The sequence below is a fragment of the Cloeon dipterum genome, chromosome X (genome assembly GCF_949628265.1).
Source record: "Cloeon dipterum chromosome X, ieCloDipt1.1, whole genome shotgun sequence".
In the NCBI taxonomy this organism is placed as follows: domain Eukaryota; kingdom Metazoa; phylum Arthropoda; class Insecta; order Ephemeroptera; family Baetidae; genus Cloeon; species Cloeon dipterum.
The window spans coordinates 28,323,763-28,346,811 of record NC_088790.1 but is presented as its reverse complement, the minus strand read 5'-3'; the positions used below and the strand labels follow the sequence as shown (position 1 = coordinate 28,346,811).

Below are 23,049 nucleotides of genomic sequence, written 5' to 3'. Positions count from 1 at the left end.
TTGTAAAATGAATTATCCTCACACTGCGATTTTCCTCTTTTTAGGCGTTTTGAAGCCAAACATAAGATTTTTTAATCCTGAAAGTACACGCGTGTCATGCAGCACCACGAAAGCAGTGTTCAATTAAAAAAATATAAATCAGAAGACTGCTCCACTCACGATTTATCAACTGTGTTGTTTAATTTATTTACAGCATATTTTATTTTATTAAAACTGCCATGGAAAACGTGTTACTGTTTAAATTCGTCGAAACAGCCAAAGATATCTTGACTGAATATGTACCTGAATATTTTTTCAATCCTCCGTTGATGGCTGCGGCCACCACGCGCGCCTGATCAAACGGAAGCCTCGTCACGGTGACGGAATCCAACATTGATGATCGCATGACAATTTTTAATCAATTTTCATCGAGTGGACTCAACACAATCAAATCATTTGATTCTCAGTGCAGTTCCGGACAGAGGTGCATTACAAGAGTAAAATTTCCAATTATTTACAATTCCTGTTGCAGTTCTCCTGGATGAAAGTCACTATATTAGTGCAGCACGTCAGATAAGGTTCTCAACCAAACAGATATTTTACTTTCTTCACCTATATTATTTAGTAGAAATTGATTCTGTGCTTTAACTTCAAGGCATAAGCATGTTTGGTGGAAATTTAGAGGCTGGAAATAACAATATAAAAAATGCTTATAGCTCCGTTTCGTGATGATTTCGCAAGTGAAATGAGAGTGGATATGATCCTGTCTGCGATTTTCCTCTGCTTGGTATTTCCAGCACAAAATGTAAAAACTGATATCTGTTTGGTTATTTAATAAAGATTAAATTGCTCTGTTCCTCGATTAAAGCATGCGACTATGACCACGAAAGCGGCGGGACTTCAAAAATGTACAACAGGAGACTGCTCTATCCACAATTCGAAAATCAAGGTGCTGAAAATGTTCAACTAAAGGCTATTTAAATTATAAATATACATATTCTAGAATTTCCAAACTTCTGCATTGGCAGAGGGTAAAATGTTTGGCCAAAATTAAATTCAGATCTAATGAAATTAAAATCCAAACAGATTTTTCATCAGTTTTTGACGCAAGTGCGTGTTTTCATTTATATTATTCTTTTTCTCTGATTTATACATTTTTTAAAGATGCCCTTATATCTTTTGTCTCAAACAATCTCGAGCTGGGAGATATCGGTTTCAGGTGCGGCCACCTTTTTTACAGAAGCTTCAGCCAAGTGTGTCAAAAAACGCTCCATTTGAAATTAAAAAGCTTAAATTATATATTTAATAAAATAGGCCAAATTTGGGGAAGCTGCCGTCATGTGTGCAAAACGTAGAATGCAACTGGTGGCAGTGGAAGATCGAGAGAAAAACTTGAATTGCCTCATACCTGATGCAAACCAGACCGCAATTTATGAACAAAAAAACCCCAGTAAATTCATATTGGTGGAGAAAATAAAGCGCATAAGGAAATTTTAAAACCTATAGAATACTTGATCATCTGGACGAGCGGAATGGCCGAAGGGAAAAGCTGTGGAAACGCGGCGTACTCGTGGTGCGCCGGCGACCGGAAACGCATCAATGCGTCGGCATTCCACTTGCCCATGAAAATCACGGCGACTTCTCAAATTCAAAAGCAAAAATGTCTCGCACTCTCCTTGAAGACTAGAACTCTCTTTCGTTCCGACTGTTCCGATCAGAATTATTTTATCTGTGAAGTAATTGTATTCTAATTGAAAGAATTTAATTTTAATATTAACAAAACGCAGTACACGTGCAAGACGGTGCCCTGCTTGAAAACGTGTGAAACCAATGTATGAGAATTTATTTAAATTTTTACAAATTTTTAATCTCCCTAACTTCACAAAGATGGCATACTTTGAAGAGACAGGAAAAAGGATAAGCAGTAAATATTTTACAAAATTGTTTAGAATAAAAATTAAATATGAAAAGAGCAAATGCGTCTAAATAAGAGCTGATTTTACTAACAACTACGAAGGAGAAAATTTTACTTTTAAAAATTCAGTAATCACAAGTAACTTTTTAATATCCATAAAATAAATTCCCTATCAATAGACATTTTGGACACACTGTTCTTATAGCATCTAGCTTTTTTGTAAATGTATTTTGGTTCACTTTATTAATTTAATTTTTTTGCGTTCATACAGGCAACAAACTTGATGGAGTTTGGACAGAATGGAGAAAGAAATCGGGAATTGATACGATGACTTACACGACCATGATATTTGGAAAAAAGAAAGTATTTTTTATTGTAAATATTGAATTCAAAAATTTCAATTTTTTTTAATTTCAAGGTAACTTGGGCAGAGAACATGAAGCTCTGCTGCAGCATTGGAATGAAGCCCATTAGAGTGACGGATGAGCTTCTTTCAACGCTAAACTCGATTGGAGTGTCATATGAAAGCTTTAAAATCTTCGACAAAACTGGTGATTTGAATTTTATTTCTTTGTTAATTTATTTGATTAGCATGAGAAACAAGAAATCATAGATTTAATGTTTGAAAAATGTCCTATTCTAAAATTCAACTTGAAGTGAACTCTACCGAGGACCGCATGTTGATTAAAACGAGTTTCTGGACGGCTGCAACGCGTCAGGGGTGCGCCGGGCATTACCGCTTTTGCATGCACGACGACGTCGGCCCGTGGGACTCGCAGGACAGCTTCTGGGACACGGTGAACCCGCGGGACAGTGGCTCCTGTTTGGTCGTCGACCGGCAGTACGCCAATAAGGAAGGGGCGCCGTTCGGGGTGCGCCAGGTGCAGTGCTCAGTCCCAATTGCCAATTTCGCCTGTCAAAAAGATGGAAAAAGGATCACAGATTTTGTCAATTTGGAAAAGAATGCAGACATGGAGGTTGTAAAATATGGTTAACAATAATACTAATATAAAATATAATATCTGATCTGGCAGAAGGCTAATACTGGCTGTGATCTACCCTACTGCGCAGAGCAACAATTATGCATGCCATCAGTTTGCTTTTTTCTTCCCTTTTGTCCGATAAATTTTCTATTTCTCATTATATAGACCGTGACCCCATCAAAATATGAGAATGGAGAACGGGTTTTACTAAGTACGTTCACCTCATAATATTTTAAACACATTTTGATTGAATCTTTAAGAGCTCTCTACACTGGACGGCAAGTGGAAAACGTCTTGCGGGATTCGATTTTTTATCCCTATATATCCTGTGAGTTGATTTGTTTCTCAAGAACCTTGTTAGCATTGGCCGATCGTGCAATTTAGATATTTTAATTATTCACCGGAATTGTTTTTCTAGAATTCACACCAATATTCCGAAAAAAAGTATTGATTTTTGTTAACGACAAACTTGACTATTTCAACACCTCTATAGCAACCTTACAAAATCTACAAAAAAATCAGGATGGTTCTCAAACACAATAATAATTAAAAAAATCTTAGACCACATCTTATTTCTGGCAATGCACAAAATCAGTTATTAATTTTACTTCAGTCGAGAATAGAGTGGTAAGTCTCAAAATCCAGTCGATTTTCGAATTCTTACAGGTAACGTGGAGTGAAGCTCTAAATTATTGTTGTTCGTTGGGGATGCGTCTCGTCTCTGTCCAGTCTTACGAAAAGTTAGCTTGCATGAATGGCTTTCTCGAGGAAAATACCGAGTACTGGACGTCAGGCACCAACTCTGGATGTAAAAACAACCGATTCAGGTCGATAATATAAACATTTGGAATTTAAAGGATTTTTTTAATCAGTTAAAAATTAGATGGTGCTCACCTGAATTCAATGACTTTGTTAAACAAAGTGAATATTTTAATGAGAGTCTACCAGTGAATGCATATAAGATCGGAGAAAACAATATGTATTGCGTGAAAGCGCAAAATTTTAAGTTGGGAAGGACAGCTTTAAAGGTTGAGAGCTGTGAAAAGTTAATGAAGGCAATTTGCGAAGTAAATAACATGAATCCTTTAACTATGAGGTTATAACGAAAGGTAAATTAATAAAAAGGTTCGTGTATTGGCAGAATCATATTTGCAAGAAATATATAATGAATGCAAATTAACCCATCAAGTTTCACAGCGTAAGATTTTCTTTAGCTTCAAAAATTTTAACTAACACACAGATATCAGGTGATATCAGTAAATTTAATACCACTGATGTGGACAGTTTTTCCTACAAAATGAAGGTTTTTAGTGTTGTTTTTAATTTGCCAAGCCTTAGAGTAACAATACTTTCCTATTCAGTGTTTTTCGACATGCATGGCAGAACTTCTGGGACTGGTAATTGCATCTTTTTACTCATCTCCTTAAAAATATGTAATTTTTCAGATGTACGATGGAAGTAAATTTTGGGAGGAGAGGATAGAAAAATTGCTCAGCACTTTTAAAATGCCTCAAGTCGTCTATCAGGGTAAAAATTAAGAAAATATGGAAGTAAAATAATTATTTGTGATCTTTCTAGATTTTCGTGAAATTGCAAATAAATTCTCATTAAGTCTTCTCAAGAGAGGAGCAGATAATTTAGACACACTTCAATTGATTTATAATCAACAAAGCAAAGAAAAGGCATGGAAATCAACCCTTTTTGTAACTGAAGCACTCGACCGGTTTTGGGAATGCAACCAGAAAAGTTTGACTCTTTCATATGTTTTGATACAGAATTATTTAATTTTTTTTCCTAGTGAAAGACTATAATTCGAAAGGAGAGTGTTCTTTCATCCACGACTTCATCAAATGCTTCACTAATAAATCTGATTCACTGGAAAAGTTTTGGAACAAAGATTTCCATGACATATTCGATCCAAAAGATTACAGCAAATTAGTGCCAATGGATGGACTAGATGTAATTTATGGAATGATCTTTAATCCCAGTAAGATAAACATTTTAATTATGAAACGAAAATCATCCTGTCAATAAAAACAACTAGATTCAGATAGCAAAAAATCTGTAGAGGTGGTGAATAAAATATCTTATGATGAGGAAGTAATCAGGTAATGATATTGTTTAAGAAAATAATCTTCCTATCATAGTTAAATTTAAAAAAAAATCATTTGGAGAATTATTGCCAGAAAGAATTTAAAAAAGACAAAATTTCCAGCTCGGGCTGCACCTACCGATATTTGCGACCGAAAATTTTGACTTTTAATAATGCTTGCTCTGCGAAAGGTATACAAAAATACTTACGGTAGATATTTAAAACCCTTGAATACTAATACAGACACAAATTTCGTAACGACTCCCGTGGAAAACATTTTAATGTATAAACACGTCAACAATGAAAAGGTATCAAACAAACGAACCAACTGCACGATTTAATCTTTTAATAATTATTTTCAGCGCTATCCCCCGTTGGTTGCAGCCGCCGCGTGTGCTCGAGCAAACGGAAGCCTCGTCACAGTGACAGACTCCAACGTCGCAAGCATGAAAATTCTTAACAGATTTTCGCTCAACGCAACCAAGAGCAGTTCTAGCAATGACTATGACATGATGCATTTAGGTGGGTATAACAAAATAATTATTATATGTTGAATTAATCAATGTTACTGCAATTTATTCTCAGTTCCTGACTCGATTCTCCTGGACGAGACTTACTTGGATTCTGGAAACGTTACTCGCTGGTGCAGCACCTCAGAGGAGGTTCCCAACTCTTTGTTTAAACCAAACCAAGAGATAAGCTATTATCTCTACCTAAATTATAACGTTCAAACTGATGCCATGTTTATTTTCCTCAGCAATATCTTTCAAGATGAAAATTTATGTGACGTTCCCACATTTTTCTGCGCATTTGACAAGTCATTTTTAACTCTGTGCAAAAAGAGCAATTGAAAAAGAGCAAAAAATGTTTTGCTTTCATCTTTATTCGTGTGATAATTTAGAGCTCAATGAGGGAAAATACAATTTGGGCAGATGGTCATATTATTTCCATTGCGTGTTAAACTTTTCCAGGTTGTGGGATTTTTTTGGTTCGCCTCTTTCGAAATTAGGATTAAAGAAATGAAAAAATTCTTTGGCTGTGTTTTATTTGCTTTAGTTATGCCTGGTATTTACTTCAAAATTCAATAAAATATAATTTATTCAGTTGAGTTTTCATATTTCTGTATCACAGAATAAAGAAAAAGGAATAATTAAAGAGAGCAAATATAATAATAAGCAAGGCAGACTTAGTAATATATTGAGTAGGGGCTTTTGAGAATGGCTTGGTCCAGCAGCAGATAGAGAGATTAAATAGAGAAAGATCGGCGGCAGTGGCGGCAACAGAGAGTGCTCTGTACGTCGGACAGCCCTCCCGGCTCTGCGTGGACCGTAAGTTTCAGGGAACAGCCAGGCATAACATTTTTCGTGGTGTTGCAGAGAGAACGGTTGCCACACCCATGGAATGAGCATCATATCAAACTTCCCAGAAAGCAGAATGAACGTCACAATACAATGAATTTTGTGGAAGAGAGCAATTCAAAATTAATTAAACCGAGCAAGCGTCACGTCCTTTTAACCAGACTGCGGCTTCGCAAAAGGCTGAAAAATGCATTTTAAAAACTTTTCTGTACTGTTAAATTCTGAAATGAATTTGCGATAAAATTGTGAATCCTGAACGTACACTCGCCTTTTTCTTTTTCCTCTAACAATAAGCTTGCAGCTTCGATCACGAATGGAGTTCAACTGAATACAATTTAGATTAAAACTCCCGCGGAAAACGTGTTAATGTTTAAAATCACTAAAAAAGAAAATGTAAAATATCTTGAGTTATCCTTTTGGATGAGTATTTATCCAATTTTTTCCTTTTTGCAGCGAAATCCTCCGTCGGTAGCGGCCACCACGCGCGCCTGAGCAAACGGAAGCCTCGTCACAGTGACTGAATCCAACATTGCTCGCATAAAAATTTTAAATCAGATTTCATCGAGTGGACTCACTAAACCAACAATTTGATTCTCAGTGTGGTTCCAGACAGAGGCGCATTTAAAAAGAAAAATTTCGTTGGATCCAATTATTCCTGAAGCAGTTCTCTGGTGCAGCCAGCACTTACGAAAAGGTTCCCACTTCTTTACGAAACTCTACCAAGCAGATATTTTACTTTCTTTACCAATATTATTTAGTAGAAATTGATTCAGTGCTTGGTGGAGGTTCCCAAATTTTTCGGCGATGTGCAAAGCCTTAATTGTTAAATGTTAAAATGGCTTATTTTTATGCAACTCGCACGCTTCGTGCGACGGGCAGGTTGCATGCTTTGCTCCTCCAGGTAAGATTCCTCGACTAGGTGTGGCCGCAAATTATAACGATTGTTTAAATCTGTACATTTTAAAGGAACGATTTCATAAACGTTCCAGCCGCTTTAACTGTCGTATGCTTTATTTTTGAATATTTTGCTATTGTTATTCAAAATAGCATGCCGTTGGTGTTCTGTTGAATTATCTTTTACTCAACGAATAATTTTTATTTAAATTCCTGCCAAAATTTTATTGTATTTTATATTTTGCTTTCTCAATAAAGCGGTTTTTGTTTCAGTTTCAAGTGAAATGATCCTGCCTGCGATTTTCCTCTGCTTGATCTTTCCAGCACGCAACGTAAATTTTTTTTCTCTTGCTATGATAAAGATCCTCAATTAAATTACTGTTCCTCAAAGCACGCCGCTTTGACCACAAAAGCTACTGTGCAACTTCAAAAATGTACTTCAGGAGACTGCTCTATCCACGATTCGAAAATCAAGGTACTTTAAATGTTCAACTAGAGGTTATTTAAATTAATAGTACACACTCTAGAATTTCCTCGCTTCTGCTTTGGCAGAGGGTAAAGTTTTTGGTTAAAATTAAATTTAGATTGAACAAAATCAAAATTTAAACAGATTTTTCATCAGTGTTTGACGCGAGTGCGTGTGTTAAATTAATTTTTAGTGTTCTCTGATTTGAATATTTATTTATTTTAGATGCAATTATTATTTCTTTTGTCTCAAACAATCTCGAGCTGGGAGATGTCGGTTTCAGGTGCGGTCACCTTTTTTATAGAAGCTTGAGCCAAGTATGTTAAAAAAACGCTCCATTTGAAATTAAAAAGCTTAAATTATATTCAATAAAATAGGCTAAATTTGGGGAAGCTGCCGTCATGTGTGCAAAACGTAGAATGCAATTGGTGGCAGTGGAAGATCGAGAGAAAAACTTGAATTGTCTCATACCTGATGCAAACCAGACCGCAATTTATGAACAAAGAAACCCCAGTAAATTCATATTGGTGGAGAAAATAAAGCACTTAATGAAAATTTGAAACATATAGAATACTTGATCATCTGGACGAGCGGAATGGCCGAAGGGAAGCGCTGTGGAAACGCGGCGTACTCGTGGTGCGCCGGCGACCGGAAACGCATCAATGCGTCGGCATTCCACTTGCCCATGAAAATCACGGCGACTTCTATAACTCAAAAGCAAAAGTGTCTCGCACTCTCCTTGAAGACAAGAACTCTCTTTCGCTCCGACTGTTCCGACCAAAATTATTTCATCTGTGAAGTATTTTTATTCTAATTCAAACGCTATAAGCTTCAATTATTTTAATGTTTAACTATATACGCAGTACAAATGCAAAACGGTGCCCTATTTGAAGACGTGTGAAACCAATGTATGGAATTCTTTAAATTTAGACAAATTTTAATGTCCCGGTACAATTAGATGGCGTACTTTGAAGAAACAGGGAACAGGATAAACAGTACCTATTTAACAAATTATCTTTTGAATGATGTTTTAGTCAACTACAAATTCACTCTTAAAACAAGGAAGTAAAGCATGGACATACCTGATTTAATTCTTGATTTTAAAATTAAATTATATTCGTGACAAATTTATGAGGAAAATTCAAATGACACTTTTTCGCAACAGATATATCATCAGCAGTAATTTACATCCAAAAGAAAATGCATAACTGTATTATTTGCTGCAAAAGATTTCCGAATCAGCAATCGAAAACGTCAATCTTTACCATTTCTGAGTAAAAACCGAAAAGAGTATGTGTACAATACTATTTCAAATAGCTGACCATCTTAATTTAATTTTCCTCGCTGCAAAGCAATTCAGAGTGTGATCTTTTTCTTATTTACTTGGCCTTTTTTAATTTTTATGCATGGAAAATATAGTAAATTTAAAAACAATATTTTTCCAGACGATAAATCATGAATGGCAATATGTACTTAAACATTTTTGAGCTTTTTTTAAGTTTAATTAGGTTGACTCGATAAAATTCAATATTTGGCAATCATAAAGGTAACAAACTTGATGGAGTTTGGACAGAATGGAGTAGGAAATCGGGAATTGATACGATGACTTACACGACCATGGTATTTGGAAAAAAGAAAGTATTTTTATTTTAAATATGGATTTCAAAAATTTCAAAATATTTTAATTTCAAGGTAACTTGGGCAGAGAACATGAAGCTCTGTTGCAGCATTGGAATGAAGCCCATCAGAGTGACGGATGAGCTTCTTTTAACGCTAAACTCGATTGGAATATCATATAAAAGTTTCCAAATCTTCGACAAAACTGGTGATTTGAATTTTATTTCTTTTTTAATTTATTTGATTAGCACGAGAAACAAGAAATCATAGATTTAATGTTTGAAAAATGTCCTATTCTAAAATTCAACTTGAAGAGAACTCAACCGAGGACCGCAAGTTGATTAGAACGAGTTTCTGGACGGCTGCGACGCGGCAGGGGTGCGCCGGGCATTACCGCTTTTGCTTGCACGACGACGTGGGTCCGTGGGACTCGCAGGACAACTTCTGGGAATCGGTGAACCCGCGGGACAGTGGCTCCTGTTTGGTCGTCGACCGGCAGTACGCCACGAAAGGGGCGCCGTTCGGGGTGCGCCAGGTGCAGTGCTCAGTCCCAATTGCCAATTTCGCCTGTCAGAAAGACGGACAAAATAAGATAACGGATTTAGTCAATTTGGAAAGGAACGCAGACATGGAGGTAGTAAAATATGGTTTCTGCTAATATATAAAAATATAATATCTGGTTTAGCAGAATGCTAATACTGCCTGTGATCTACCACTCTGTGCAACAGAGCAACCATATTGCATGCCATCAGTTTGCTTTTTTCTTTCCTTCTGTCCGATATTTTTTCTATTTCTCATTATATAGACCGTGACCCCATCAAAATATGAGAATGGAGAACTGGTTTTACTAAGTATTATATATAAACTTTACTATATTTAAAATTAGTTTTGATTTTGTTAAAGAGCTCTCTCTGCTGGGGGGCAAGTGGAAAACGTCTTGTGGAATTCGATTTTTTATCCCTACATATCAAGTGAGTGAGTTTACCAAGTGTTAGCTACATTTCGTTCCGCTTAAAGAATTCGGCGGGTGGAATGCATTCCTTCTCCAAAAATTACAAAAACAGGACAATGAGCGTGAAAAAGAGTGCACTCTAGAATGTTAGATGAAGACTTTGTGCGTGCGGCAGAGGCTGCGGACTGGACCACTCTCGATGCAAAGGGCACAGCACGCAATAATTAAAAAATCGAAGACCGCATCAAATCTAATGGCATTACAACCCCCTTGCAAACAATCAGTTATTTTTTAAATCAAGATTTGAGCGATTAGTCTAAAAATCCAGTTGTCGATTTCGACAAGGATGAATTTTATGGATTTCTCTGGTTTTCCTTTTCGCCAGTAACGCACTATTGATTATTCATGCAATTTCTACTGCAATTTGTTTATATAACATAGATATAAATTCTTCTAGCTAAATTGGAATGCAGCTCTAAATTTTTGTTGTTCGTTGGGGATGCGTCTCGTCTCTGTCCAGTCTTACGAAAAGTTAGCTTGCATGAATAGCTTTCTCGAGGAAAATACCGAATACTGGACGTCGGGCACCAACTCTGGATGTAAAAATAACCGATTCAGGTCGATAATATAAACATTTGGAATTTAAAGGATTTTTTTTAAATCAGTTAAAATTTAGATGGTGCTCGCCTGAATTTAATGACTTTGTTAAACAAAGTGAATATTTTAACGAGAGTCTACCAGCGAATGCTTCTAAGATCGGTTAGCATACATTAAATCTTTCTTCTTCAAAATAAAATTTATTTTTGTTTCAGGAGAAATTGATTGGTATTGCGTGAAAGCTCAAAATTTTAAGCTGGGAAGTACAATTTTAATGGTTGAGAGCTGTGATAAGCCAATGAAGGCAATTTGCGAGGTAAATAACACAAAAAATATGTACTTTAACTACGTGGTTATTGACAAAAGGAAAAATAATAAAAAAAAAGGTTCGTGTAATGGCAGAATCGTATTTGCAAGAAGTTTATAATGAATGCAAATTAACCCATCAAGTTTCACAGCGTAAGATTTTCTTTAGCTTCAAAAATTTTAAATAACAAACAGAGGTCAGGAGATATCAGTAAATTCAACACCATTGACGTGGACAGTTTTTCTTACAAAATGAAGGTTTTTAGTGTTGTTTTTAATTTGCCAGGCCTTAGAGTAAAAATATTTTCCTATTAAGTGTTTTTCAACATGCATGGCAGAACTTCTGGGACTGGTAATAATTGCATCTTTTTACTCGTCTCCTTTAAAAAATATGTAATTTTTCAGATATACGATGGAAGTAAATTTTGGGAGGAGAGGATAGAAAAATTGCTGAGCACTTTTAAAATGCCTCAAGTCTATCAGGGTAAAAATTAAGAAGATTCGGAAGCGAAATATTTATTTTTTATTTATTTTTTTTTTTAGATTTTCGTGCAATTGCAGATAAATTCTCATTAAGTCTTCTTAAGAGAGGAGCGGATAATTTAGATACCCTTCAATTGATTCATAATCAACAAAGCAAAGAACAGGCTTATAAATCGACCCTTTTTGTAACTGAAGCACTCGACAGGTTTTGGGAATGCGACCAGAGAAGTTTGACAATTTCATAAAAGTTGTGATGCAGATTTAATTTTTATTTTCCTAGTGAAAGACTATAATTCGAAAGGAGAGTGTTCTTTCATACACGACTTCATCAAATGCTTCACTAATAAATCTGATTCACTGGAAAAATTTTGGAACAAAGATTTCCATAGCATATTCGATCCAAAAGATTACAGCAGAATGAAGCCAATGGATTTCGTGTATGGTCTTCTGTCAAATCCCAGTAAAATAAACTTTTTTTTTAAGAAATAAAAAACTTATCATATCAATATAAACAACTGTTATTCAGAAAGCAGAATATCTTTACAGGTGGTGAATAAAATATCTTATGCTGAGGAAGTAATCAGGTAATCTGGTTTAAGAATTAAAGTGGAATGATACTGGGCAACAATTGAAAATTATTTAATTTGTTGGATGCCTTAAACAATTGACCGATAAACAATTTGTTCAACAATTTGCAATAATAAAAAAGACGTTCCTACAGTAAAATTCAAATTTTGCCAATTTTCTCCAAGATTTACAGTGCTTGAACGTATTTTCTTGGCATATTCCGATTCCTCTCGTCCAGATCTGTCCAATTGTGTATGCCACTTATTGGGGAAACTCTTGGTTTTGAAATTAAATCGGATTTCAAGTAAGGAGACAGCCATTGCCATTTGAAAAGCACGCTAACTTTCCAGCCAATTTTCTCAAAAAATTACAGCGCTTCTTGGGTCAATTTAGACTTTAACTGAATCCTAAGGGACGAGTTTATGCATTGGCAACAAGCATTTTCCTGGCTTTTGCAGTATCATTCCTCTTTAAATATTCACATTGTTTCAAAATTAATATGATTTTTCTGATGTTTGACAATTTCGTCCTGGTGCCGGTACAATGTTGCATATAGCTCTACAAATGTTCAAATTTTAACTGTTGAAGTTAATTGTTGTCCTTTTCTGCCACAAGGAAAATAAAGTTTGGGTCTTCCAGAATTCAACGACCACTCTAGCTCGCGGCCCCGGAGCCTGATCAAAAAATTGCAACGATGGCATTAACTTTGGCTGTGGGGGAAGAGAACCCTAATTGGTTTCTTCCCTCCCCGGTTGATTGTTGCGCCGCTACAATCACAAATGCTCAGGGGAAAAAGGGACGTATCTTACAGGAAAAACTCTCGTTAAATTTTAAGTTAGCCAAAATTTCTGAGAAAATTTATGGAATTATGAAACTTTTAGAAACTTTGGAAAATTTCAATTTTTCAAAAATGGTGATACTCTTCGAAAATATTACTGGCACCAGGACAATTTGTGAAATTTTTTTTATTTAATTTAATCTTGGTTTGCATTTGGAGAGTTATTGCCAGAAAGATTTTAAATCAGAAGAAATTTCCAGCTCGGGCTGCACCTACCGATATTTGCGACCGAAAATTTTGACTTTAAATGATTCTTGCTTTGCGATAAGTATACGAAAATACATACTGCAGATATTTAAAACACTTGAATACCAATACAGAGGAAAATTTCGTACCGACTCCCGTGAAAAACGTTTTTATGTATAAACTGGTCAACAAAGAAAATGTATTATCAATAATATAAATAAACGAACCATTTGCACGATTTAAGCTTTTTGTAATTATTTTCAGCGCTATCCTCCGTTGGTTGCAGCCTCCACATGTAATCGAGCAAACGGAAGCCTCGTCACAGTGACAGACTCCAACATCTCTAGCATGAAAGTTCTTTTCAAATTTTCGCAGAATGAAACCAAGAGCAGTTCGAACAATGATTATGTCACGGATTTCGGTATAACATAATAAGAAATATTCGTTGAAATGATCGATTTTAGTGTAAATTAATCTCAGTTCCTGACACGATTCTCCTGGATGAGACTTATTTGGATTCTGGAAACGTTACCCGCTGGTGCAGCACCTCAGAGGAGGTTCCCAGCTCTTTGTTTATACCATACCAAGATATAAGCTATTATCTCTTCCTAAATTATCACGTTGAAACTGATTCCGTGGCTATTTTAACCAGCATTGTCTACCTAGATGAAAATATATGTGACGTGGCCACATTTTTCTGCGCATTTGATGAGTCATTTTTAACTCTGTGCAAAAAGAGGAATTGAAAGAGAGTAAAAAAATGTTTTGCTTTCATCTTTATTCGTGTTATAATTTAGAGCTCAATGAGGGAAAATACAATTTCGGCAGATGGTCGTATTATTTCCATTGCGTGTTACAATTTTCCAGGTTGTGGGATTTTTTGGTTCGCCTCTTTCGAAATTAGGATTAAAGAAATGAAAAAATTCTTTGGCTGTGTTTTATTTGCTTTAGTTATGCCTGGTATTTACTTCAAAAATCAACAAATTAAAATTTATTCAGTTGAGTCTTCATATTTCTACATCACGGAGAATAAAGAAAAAAGGATAATTAAAGAGAGCAAATATAATAATAAGCAAGGCAGAATTAGTAATATTGAGTAGGGGCTTTTGATAATGGCTTGTCCCAGCAGCAGATAGAGAGATTAAATAGAGATAGATCGGCGGCAGTGGCGGCAACGGAGAGTGCTCTTTACGTCGGACAGCCCTCCCGGCTCTGCGTGGACCGTAAGTTTCAGGGAACAGCCAGGCATAACATTTTTCGTGGTGTTGCAGAGAGAACGGTTGCCACACCCATGGAATGAGCATCATTTCAAACTTCCCAGAAAGCAGAATGAACGTCACAATACAATAAATTTTGTGGAAGAGAGCAATTCAAAATTAATTAAAGCGAGCAAGCGTCACGTCCTTTTAACCAGACTGCGGCTTCGCAAAAGGCTGAAAAATGCGTTTTAAAAACTTTTCAATACTGTTGCATTCCGAAATGAATTTGCGATAAAATTGTGAATCCTGAACGTAGACTCGCCTCTTTCTTTTTCCTCTAACAAAAAGCTTGCGGCTTCGACCACGAACACAGTTAATGTACGTTTCTCTTCACGATTAAAACGTGTTAATGTTTAAAACCACTGAAAAAGAAAGTGTAAAATATCTTGAGTTATCCTTTTGGATGAGTATTTATCCAATTTTTCCCTTTTGCAGCGAAATCCTCCGTCGGTAGCGGCCACCACGCGCGCCTGAGCAAACGGAAGCCTCGTCACAGTGACTGAATCCAACATTGCTCGCATAAAAATTTTAAATCAGGTTTCACCGAGTGGACTCGCTAAACCAATAATTTGATTCCCAGTGTAGTTCCAGACAGAGGCACGTTTAAAAAAGTAAAATTTTGTTGGATCCAATTATTCCTGAAGCAGTTCTCTGGTGCAACTTGCACGCTTCGTGCGACGGGCAGGTTGCATGCTTTGGTCCTCCAGGTAAAATTCCTCGACTTGGTGTGACCGCAAATTATAACGATTGATTAAATCTGTACATTTTAAAGGAATGATTTATTTATTCATGAAAACTCCAGCCCCTTTTGTGTGGCATGTGTTATATCATAAAATTGTATTTTATTAATTTTTTGCTACTGTTTTAAACGTAGCATGCCATGTTAAATTATCTATTTAATATTATCTTTTGCTCAAAAAATTATTTTTTAATTCCTCCCTAAAATCATTGCTTTTTCTCTTTTGCTTTGTAATTTAGAGTTTTATGGGTCAGTTTCAAGTGAAATGAGAAAGGGTACGATCCTGCCTGCGATTTTCCTCTGCTTGGTCTTTCCAGCACAAAACGTAAAAATTTATTTCTATCTGGAATAATAAAGTTCCTCGATTAAATTACTGTTCCTCAAAGCACGCCGCTTTGACCACGAAAGCTGTGCAACTTCAAAAATGTACTTCAGGAGACTGCTCCATTCACGATTCAAAAATCAAGGTACTTTAAATGTTCAACTTAAGGTTATTTAAATTAATATTACACACTCTAGAATTTCCTTACTTTTGCTTTGGCAGAGGGTAAAGTGTGGGCTAAAATTAAATTTAGATTGAACAAAATCAAAATTTAAACAGATTTTTCATCAGTGTTTGACGCAAGTGCGAGTGTTAATTTATTTTTTAGTTTTATTTTTATTATTTTCATGATAATTATTTTAGCATCCCTTATGTCTTTCGTCTCAAACAATCTCGAGCTGGGAGATGTCGTTTTCAGGTGCGGCCACCTTTTCTACAGAAGCTTGAGCCAAGTGTGTCGATCAGCATTCCATTTAAAATTAAAAACTTAAAATTTAAGTAATAAAATAGGCTAAATTTGGGGAAGCTGCCGTCGTGTGTGCAAAACGTAGAATGCAACTGGTTGCAGTGGAAGATCGAGAGAAAAACTTAAATTGCCTCGTGCCCGACGTAAACCAGACCACAATGGATGAACAAAAAAATCCCAGTAAATTCAAAATGGCGGAGCCAGTGTAATTTACGATAAATATTTAATACACGTGCAGAATACTTTTTCATCTGGACGAGCGGAATGGCCGAGGGGAAGCGCTGTGGAAACGCGGCGTACTCGTGGTGCGCGGGCGACCGGAAACGCATCAATGCCTCTGCGTTCAATTTACCCATGAAAATCACGGCGACTTCTCAAATTCAAAAGCAAAAATGTCTCGCACTCTCCTTGATGACTAGAACTCTCTTTCGCTCCGACTGTTCCGACCAAAATTATTTCTTCTGTGAAGTAATTGTATTCTAATCGAAAGAATTCAATTTTATTATTAACAAAACGCAGTACAAGTGCAAAACGGTGCCCTGCCCGAAGACGTGTGAAAAAAATGTATGAGAATTTTTTGAAATTGAGACAAATTTTTAAAGGCTCTCTACATAAAGATGGCATACTTTGATGAAACGGGGGAAAAGATAAAAAGTAACTATTTAACAAATGAATAAATTAAGTCAACTACAAAATAAGGAGAGATCTTAATATGAAAGTATTTTTAAAACCATTTAGAAAAATACTAATCTGTGAAGAAACTTTTTCTTTATTTAAATATTTTTATAAACCTAAAAATCATCTACTTTTTTAATTTTTTGCGTAGTAATTTTTATAAATTGATGTTTTTAATCGATAAAATCGTGAAACCAAATACATTTGAAGCTGCCTAATTGAGCACTGATGTTTTTTACAACTGTAAAATGATATATAACAAACTATCAAAAAAAAGATGGTCAATTTGATGAGATAATTGTATTCTAGAATATTCACGAATCACTAGTAAATTTATATTTTCCGAAACATAGTGTCTATTGGGTGATCAGTCATGCAATTCTTAGTTAATAGACATTTTGACATACACAATATTCTTATCGCGTACAGCTTTATAAAAAATATGTGGTTGATACATTTCATTTTCTGGCAATCACAAAGGTAACAAACTTGATGGTGTTTGGGCAGAGTGGAGAAGGAAATCGGGAATTGATGCAATCACTTACACGACCATGATATTTGGAAAAAAGAAAGTAATTGAGTGTAAATTTGTCTTGGTGCCGTACAAATTGCGCTTAGCTCCAAATTTTAATTGTTCAGGGGAGAAAAAAACCGTTTTCCCAAGTTCCCACCACAATGCATGGAGCACATCTCAGCTGTTGCTGTATTTGAATGCTGTTATTAAATGATTTTCATCCTGGTCAGAGGATTCAAAATATTGATGATACATATAACAGGCGCCAAAAATAAAAATTAAAAAAAAAATATATGTTTAGTAAAGCACTGTCCCTTCCGCACTATTCAAGATGTGCAATTTATGCGGCACCAATATGAAAATACTGCTTTCAAAAGTTTAAAATAATTTAATTTGAAGATAACTTGGGCAGAAAACATGGAGCTCTGCTGCAGCATTGGAATGAAGCCCATCAGAGTGACGGATGAGCTTCTTTTAACGCTAAACTCGATTGGAGTATCATATAAAAGTTTCAAAATCTTCGACAAAACTGGTGATTTGAATTTTATTTCTTTGTTAATTTATTTGATTAGCACGGGAAACAAGAAATCATATATTTAATGTTTGAAAAATGTCCTATTCTAAAATTCAACTTGAAGAGAACTCTACCGAGGACCGCATGTTGATTAAAACGAGTTTCTGGACGGCTGCGACGCGGCAGGGGTGCGCCGGGCATTACCGCTTCTGCATGCACGACGACGTCGGCCCGTGGGACTCGCAGGACAGCTTCTGGGACACGGTGAACCCGCGGGACAGTGGCTCCTGTTTGGTGGTCGATCGGCAGTACGCCACGAAAGGGGCGCCATTCGGGGTGCGCCAGGTGCAGTGTTCGCTCCCGATTGCAAATTTCGCCTGTCAGAAAGACGGAAATAGGATGACTGATTTAGTCACTTTGGAAAGGAACGTGGAGAAAGAGGTTGTAAAATATGGTTTTAAGACTAATATAAAATATAATATCTGAACTGCCAGAAGGCTGATATTGCCTGTGATCTACCGTACTGTGTAACAGAGCAACCGTATTGCTATGCAGCAGTTAGCTTTTTTCTTACAGCGTTGTTTGTCCTATAATATTTTTTATCTGTCGTAATCTAGAATCCGCCATTAAAATACGAAAATGGAGAGTGGGTTATACTAAGTAAGTTCACATATTATGTTATTTCTAGAATAAAATTTGGTTTAAATAAAGAGCTCTGTATGATGGACGGCAAGTGGAAAACGTCTTGCGGGATTCGATTTTTTATTACTACAGATCACGTGAGTTTACCAATTGACGATTATTTTATGTTATGCTGTGGTAGGGAGATTTGATTTATATATTCTCAAATAGATGATGTGGAGTGATGCTCTATTTTTTTGCTGTTCGATGGGAATGCGTCTCGTCTCGGTCCAGTCTTACGAAAAGTTAGCTTGCATGAATGGCTTTCTCGAGAAAAATACCGACTACTGGACATCAGGCACCAACTCTGGATGTAAAAACAACCGATTCAGGTCTCTGTTATTAAAATTTGGAATTTCGTGGATATTTTAGTTATTTATTTACATTTAGATGGTGTTCACCTGAATTTAATGACTTTGTTAAACAAAGTGAATATTTTAATGAAAGTCAAACGGCAGATCCATCTAAGCTTGGTTAGCACCCAGTAAATCTTTCTTGTTAAAAAAATAATAATTTTTTCGTTTCAGGAGAAATTAATAAGTACTGCGTGAAAGCGCAAAATTTGTTTGGAAGTTCAATTTTAAAGGTTGAGAGCTGTGAAAAGTCAATGAAAGCGATTTGCGAGGTTAATAACATAAATCCTTCAACTGTGTTTTTGATTTAAGGTGAATAAAAATATAATAAAGGGTCGTGTATTGGCGGAATCATATTTGCAAGAAATTTATAACGAATGCAAATTAACCCATCGAGTCTCGCAGAGTAAGATTTCCTTGTGCTTCATAAAATTTTAACTGATGCACATATATTAGATGAAATTAATAAATTCAACACCGCTGATTTAGACAGTTTTTCTTACAAAATGAAGGTATTGGTGTTGGTTTTTTAAATAGCCAATAGTAAATATTACTTTTCTTATTCAGTGCTTTTCAACATGCATGGCACAACTTCTGGGATTGGTAATAAATGCAGCTTTAAAGACATCTCCTTAAAAATGTGTAATTTTTCAGATATATGAAGGAAGTAAATTTTGGGAGGAGAGGATAGAAAAATTGCTGAGCACTGTTAAAGTATCTCAAGTCTATCAGGGTGAAAATTAAGAAGACGTGGAAGCAAAATTATTTATTTGTTATTTTTTTAGATTTTCGTTCCATTGCAAATAAATTCTCAATGAGCCTACTCAAGAGAGGAGCGGATAATTTGGATACCCTTCAAATGATTAAGAATCAACAAAGCAAAGAACAGGCTTGGAAATCAACCCTGTTTGTAAACGAGGCCCTCGATAAATTTATGGAATGCAACCAGAAAAGTTTGACACTTTCATAAACGTTGTGATGCAGATTTATTTTTTATTTTCCTAGTGAAAGACTATAATTCGAAAGGAGAGTGTTCTTTCATCCACGACTTCATCAAATGCTTCACAAATAAATCTGATTCACTGGAAAAATTTTGGAACAAAGATTTCCGCAGCATTTTTGATCCAAGAGATTACAGCAGAATGGTGGCAATGAGTGCAATAATGAACAATAATGGAAGCCTCAATTTTTCTGGTAAGATAATCATTTTAAAAAAACAAAACTCAACAATTTTGTATCGTTAAAAATCTAGAATCGGAATTCAGAAAATATGTACAGGTGGTAAATAAAATATCCTATGCAGAGGACGTAATCAGGTAATATAATAAGACCAGAAAATGATTTTTAATGTCATTTATTTTACAATTTAAGAAATCTTCAAGAAATAATTTGGAGAGTTGCCAAAAAGAATTTAAATAAGATGAAATTTCCAGCTCACGCTGCACCTACCGATATTTGCGACCGAAAATTTTGACTTTCAAGGAAGCTTGCTTGGCGATAGGTAAACGAAAATACATACTGTATACATATTTTAATCAATTAAACAAAAATAAAGTGCAAAGTTTCGTACCGACCCCCGTGGGAAACGTTTTTATGTATAAACTGGTCAACAAAGAAGAGGTTTTAATTAAACAAACAAACCATTTGCATGATTTAATCTTTTTGTAATTATTTCCAGCGCTATCCTCCGTTTTTTGCAGCCGCCACGTGTGCTCGAGCAAACGGAAGCCTCGTCACTGTGACAGAATCCAGCATCTCTAGCTTGAAAATTCTAAACAAATTATTGCGAAACGCAACCAAGAGCGGTCCACTCATTAATGATGCCTCGGATTTATGTGAATATAATAATACATATTTGTTGAAATGATCGATTTTACAGTAATACAATCTCAGATTCCAACTCGATTCTCCTGGATGAGACTTACTTGGACTCCGAAAACGTTACTCGCTGGTGCAGCACCTCAGAGGAGATGCCCAAATCTTTGTTTGATCCAATGCAAGAGAATCCCTTTCATCTTTACGTAAATTATAACGCTGAATTTGATTCCATGTACTTTATGCAAAGCGGCATTATGTCTGAAGATGACAATTTATTTGACGTTCCCGTTTTTTTCTGCGCATTTGATGAGTCATTTTTAACTTTGTGCAAAAAGAGGAATTGAAAAAGAGTAAAAATAATTTTGTTTTATTTTTATTCGTGTGATAATTTCAGGGATGTTCAATAAGGGATGGTACAATTTCGGCAGACAGTCTTATTATTTTCATTTTTATGTGTGTTACAAATTTCAGGTTGTGGTATTTTATATTGGTTTACCCTCTTTCAAGATGAAATTTAAGATTTAAGAAATGAAAATCCTTTCTTTTAAAATCAACCGACTTCATAATATTGATTTATAACAAATAAATTTAAGTAGATTCAGTCCTCTTTATGCTCTTAAAATAAAAATATTTGGTCCCATTAAGTGACAGTATTGTACTCTTTCGTGTTTTATTTTTTACGGTTCCCTTTTATTGAACTTAATCATTATTAAAAAGCCTTGTTTCTTTTTTTTCTAGTTAGGCCTATGGTATTTACATATCACAAGACCATCCAATAAAATTAATTTAGTTGATTCTTCTCATTTCATTTCGGCACAGAAAAAACTGTTACAGCGAGTCTGAAATTTTCATACGCACTGCTATTTGTCATTTTTAATCCTCCCAGTTTATTCGCGATGAGTTTGCTCAGAAGCTTCGTCAAATACATTCTTTAATTTAGATGAAGAAATTCGACAATTAAGTTAACCTGCGAGGAGCAAGCCAAAATTATCCCGCTTGAACTGCAACCTGCATCTGCATGCAACATATTTATTGCGGGTTCCTCTCGTCACCGCACTGTCATCAAATGTGGAGTTTAGCAGAGCTAAGAAAATGAAATATGCATAAATTTAAAATTTAGGTGTTCCACAGAATAAATTTACTTGCATAACAATTCGTAAATAATACATCGCTCTAATCGAGAATGAATTTGAAGTTAACAAAATATCGTAAGAATCAATAAACTCGCAACTCAATTATTTCATGCCTTTCTTTTAAAAAAACGAAAAAAAGTTATGCACCCCCTGTAGAAAAGTCGAGGTAGCCTGGCTTACGTTCTAACATAACAGGATGTTTGAAAAGCTGGTCCTGATGGATTGCTATGTGGAAATCAGAATAATGTGATATATTGAATTTCGAGAAACGAAGCAACACAAAATTTAATTGCAATAGTCGTCATTTCCTCTAAAAAGCTAACAGATCCATAGGACCCAATAATTTAGAAAAACTGCTGGCTCACAATCAGTGCTGCTCTGTTTCCTGATGATTTCGCAAATGAAATGAGAGTCGACATGATCCTGCCTGTGATTTTGCTCTGCTTGCTCTTTCCAGCACAAAACGTAAAAATTTATTTCTATTGGTGTAATATAGAACTTTGATTGAATTCCTGTTCTTCAAAGAATGCATCTGTGCAACTTAAAAATTGTACAACGGGAGACTGCTCTATACACGATTTGAAAATCAAGGTATTTTAAATTTTTAGTTTGCATAGATTTAGATAAACAATACTCGTTCAAGAATTTCCTCAATTCTGCATTGGCAGAGGGTAAACTGTTGGCTAACTAAAATTAAAATTTAATCTAAGACAAAATTTAAATTTGAACAGATTTTTCATCAGTGTTTGAAACAAGTGCTTGTGTTAATTTAATTTTTACTTTTTATCTGATTGTTAAACATAATATTTTAGCTGCCCTTATGTCTTTCGTCTCAAACAATCTCGAGCTTGGAGATATCATTTTCAGGTGCGGCCACCTTTTTTACAGAAGCTTGAGCCAAGTATAAGACAAAAAACGCTCCACTTGAAATTAAAAACCTGAAAATTTATGTAAAAAAACAGGCCAAATTTGGTGAAGCTGCTGTCGTGTGTGCAAAACGTAGAATGCAATTGGTTGCAGTGGAAGATCGAGAGAAAAACTTGAATTGCCTCGTGCCTGACGTAAACCAGATGATAATTAGTGAACAAAAAAGCCCCAGTATATTCAAAATGGCGGTGCCAATAAATTTCGTAATCAAAATCGAAAACACACAGAATACTTTTTCATCTGGACGAGTGGAATGGCCGAAGGGAAGAGCTGTGGAAAAGCGGCGTACACGTGGTGCGCGGGCGACCGGAAACGCATCAATGCCTCTGCGTTCAGCCTGCCCACGGGAATTATGGCGGCTTCTCGGACGCAAAGGTGTCTCGTGCTTTCCTTGATGACGAAAACTCTCATTCGT

General features: G+C 35.6%; 4 protein-coding genes and 4 long non-coding RNA genes across 8 annotated transcripts; all 8 read left to right on the top strand.

Annotated features, from left to right (window-relative positions):
- Nucleotides 1-509: 509 nt before the first annotated feature.
- LOC135945160 (uncharacterized) lies at nucleotides 510-1,211 on the top strand. The gene is made up of 6 exons (XR_010575408.1): nucleotides 510-557; nucleotides 696-784; nucleotides 848-928; nucleotides 983-1,010; nucleotides 1,066-1,089; nucleotides 1,144-1,211. It is a non-coding gene; the product is annotated as an uncharacterized LOC135945160 (long non-coding RNA).
- A 960-nt stretch (nucleotides 1,212-2,171) lies between these two features.
- LOC135946374 (uncharacterized) lies at nucleotides 2,172-3,105 on the top strand. Its single transcript, XM_065494584.1, has 5 exons — nucleotides 2,172-2,257; nucleotides 2,313-2,445; nucleotides 2,552-2,871; nucleotides 2,929-2,988; nucleotides 3,043-3,105. The coding sequence occupies exons 1-5, from the start codon at nucleotides 2,222-2,224 to the stop codon at nucleotides 3,103-3,105; spliced, it is 612 nt and encodes a 203-aa protein (XP_065350656.1). The 5' UTR covers nucleotides 2,172-2,221.
- LOC135946736 (uncharacterized) lies at nucleotides 3,052-6,000 on the top strand. Its single transcript, XM_065495090.1, has 15 exons — nucleotides 3,052-3,088; nucleotides 3,138-3,205; nucleotides 3,544-3,704; nucleotides 3,761-3,944; nucleotides 4,003-4,075; nucleotides 4,125-4,180; nucleotides 4,239-4,274; nucleotides 4,323-4,404; nucleotides 4,456-4,623; nucleotides 4,676-4,864; nucleotides 4,922-4,985; nucleotides 5,093-5,160; nucleotides 5,213-5,277; nucleotides 5,332-5,491; nucleotides 5,555-6,000. Exons 3-15 carry the CDS (start codon nucleotides 3,586-3,588, stop codon nucleotides 5,818-5,820), a joined length of 1,530 nt encoding a protein of 509 aa, XP_065351162.1. The 5' UTR covers nucleotides 3,052-3,088; nucleotides 3,138-3,205; nucleotides 3,544-3,585; the 3' UTR covers nucleotides 5,821-6,000.
- A 3,987-nt stretch (nucleotides 6,001-9,987) lies between these two features.
- Nucleotides 9,988-10,862, top strand: LOC135945345 (uncharacterized). Its single transcript, XR_010575423.1, has 4 exons — nucleotides 9,988-10,055; nucleotides 10,110-10,155; nucleotides 10,208-10,275; nucleotides 10,714-10,862. It is a non-coding gene; the product is annotated as an uncharacterized LOC135945345 (long non-coding RNA).
- A 211-nt stretch (nucleotides 10,863-11,073) lies between these two features.
- Nucleotides 11,074-14,146, top strand: LOC135947129 (uncharacterized). Its single transcript, XM_065495727.1, has 12 exons — nucleotides 11,074-11,169; nucleotides 11,240-11,312; nucleotides 11,362-11,417; nucleotides 11,476-11,511; nucleotides 11,565-11,643; nucleotides 11,703-11,870; nucleotides 11,923-12,102; nucleotides 12,169-12,226; nucleotides 13,248-13,315; nucleotides 13,368-13,432; nucleotides 13,498-13,654; nucleotides 13,714-14,146. Exons 1-12 carry the CDS (start codon nucleotides 11,128-11,130, stop codon nucleotides 13,977-13,979), a joined length of 1,248 nt encoding a protein of 415 aa, XP_065351799.1. The 5' UTR covers nucleotides 11,074-11,127; the 3' UTR covers nucleotides 13,980-14,146.
- A 1,336-nt stretch (nucleotides 14,147-15,482) lies between these two features.
- LOC135945600 (uncharacterized) lies at nucleotides 15,483-15,856 on the top strand. The gene is made up of 4 exons (XR_010575443.1): nucleotides 15,483-15,556; nucleotides 15,618-15,698; nucleotides 15,751-15,778; nucleotides 15,833-15,856. It is a non-coding gene; the product is annotated as an uncharacterized LOC135945600 (long non-coding RNA).
- A 1,331-nt stretch (nucleotides 15,857-17,187) lies between these two features.
- LOC135945561 (uncharacterized) lies at nucleotides 17,188-18,007 on the top strand. The gene is made up of 3 exons (XR_010575438.1): nucleotides 17,188-17,266; nucleotides 17,608-17,740; nucleotides 17,847-18,007. It is a non-coding gene; the product is annotated as an uncharacterized LOC135945561 (long non-coding RNA).
- A 1,086-nt stretch (nucleotides 18,008-19,093) lies between these two features.
- Nucleotides 19,094-21,232, top strand: LOC135947232 (uncharacterized). Its single transcript, XM_065495926.1, has 11 exons — nucleotides 19,094-19,162; nucleotides 19,213-19,268; nucleotides 19,324-19,359; nucleotides 19,411-19,489; nucleotides 19,542-19,709; nucleotides 19,762-19,950; nucleotides 20,009-20,072; nucleotides 20,190-20,257; nucleotides 20,312-20,376; nucleotides 20,435-20,591; nucleotides 20,650-21,232. Exons 2-11 carry the CDS (start codon nucleotides 19,263-19,265, stop codon nucleotides 20,916-20,918), a joined length of 1,101 nt encoding a protein of 366 aa, XP_065351998.1. The 5' UTR covers nucleotides 19,094-19,162; nucleotides 19,213-19,262; the 3' UTR covers nucleotides 20,919-21,232.
- The last annotated feature ends 1,817 nt before the right edge of the window (nucleotides 21,233-23,049 follow it).

What these genes read in the sequence shown, in the direction of transcription:
- LOC135946374 (XM_065494584.1), top strand. Translation starts at nt 2,222, where the DNA reads ATGACTTACACGACCATGATATTTGGAAAAAAGAAA. An exon ending in TAAAATCTTCGACAAAACTG is followed by an intron (nt 2,446 to 2,551) that starts GTGATTTGAATT and finishes TTCAACTTGAAG; the next exon opens with TGAACTCTACCGAGGACCGC. An exon ending in AACAATTATGCATGCCATCA is followed by an intron (nt 2,989 to 3,042) that starts GTTTGCTTTTTT and finishes CTCATTATATAG; the next exon opens with ACCGTGACCCCATCAAAATA.
- LOC135946736 (XM_065495090.1), top strand. Translation starts at nt 3,586, where the DNA reads ATGCGTCTCGTCTCTGTCCAGTCTTACGAAAAGTTAGCTTGCATGAAT. An exon ending in TAATGAAGGCAATTTGCGAA is followed by an intron (nt 3,945 to 4,002) that starts GTAAATAACATG and finishes ATTAATAAAAAG; the next exon opens with GTTCGTGTATTGGCAGAATC. An exon ending in AACCCATCAAGTTTCACAGC is followed by an intron (nt 4,076 to 4,124) that starts GTAAGATTTTCT and finishes CACAGATATCAG; the next exon opens with GTGATATCAGTAAATTTAAT.
- LOC135947129 (XM_065495727.1), top strand. Translation starts at nt 11,128, where the DNA reads ATGGTTGAGAGCTGTGATAAGCCAATGAAGGCAATTTGCGAG. An exon ending in CAATGAAGGCAATTTGCGAG is followed by an intron (nt 11,170 to 11,239) that starts GTAAATAACACA and finishes ATAAAAAAAAAG; the next exon opens with GTTCGTGTAATGGCAGAATC. An exon ending in AACTGGTCAACAAAGAAAAT is followed by an intron (nt 13,433 to 13,497) that starts GTATTATCAATA and finishes AATTATTTTCAG; the next exon opens with CGCTATCCTCCGTTGGTTGC.
- LOC135947232 (XM_065495926.1), top strand. An exon ending in TGGCACAACTTCTGGGATTG is followed by an intron (nt 19,360 to 19,410) that starts GTAATAAATGCA and finishes GTAATTTTTCAG; the next exon opens with ATATATGAAGGAAGTAAATT. An exon ending in AGTATCTCAAGTCTATCAGG is followed by an intron (nt 19,490 to 19,541) that starts GTGAAAATTAAG and finishes TTATTTTTTTAG; the next exon opens with ATTTTCGTTCCATTGCAAAT.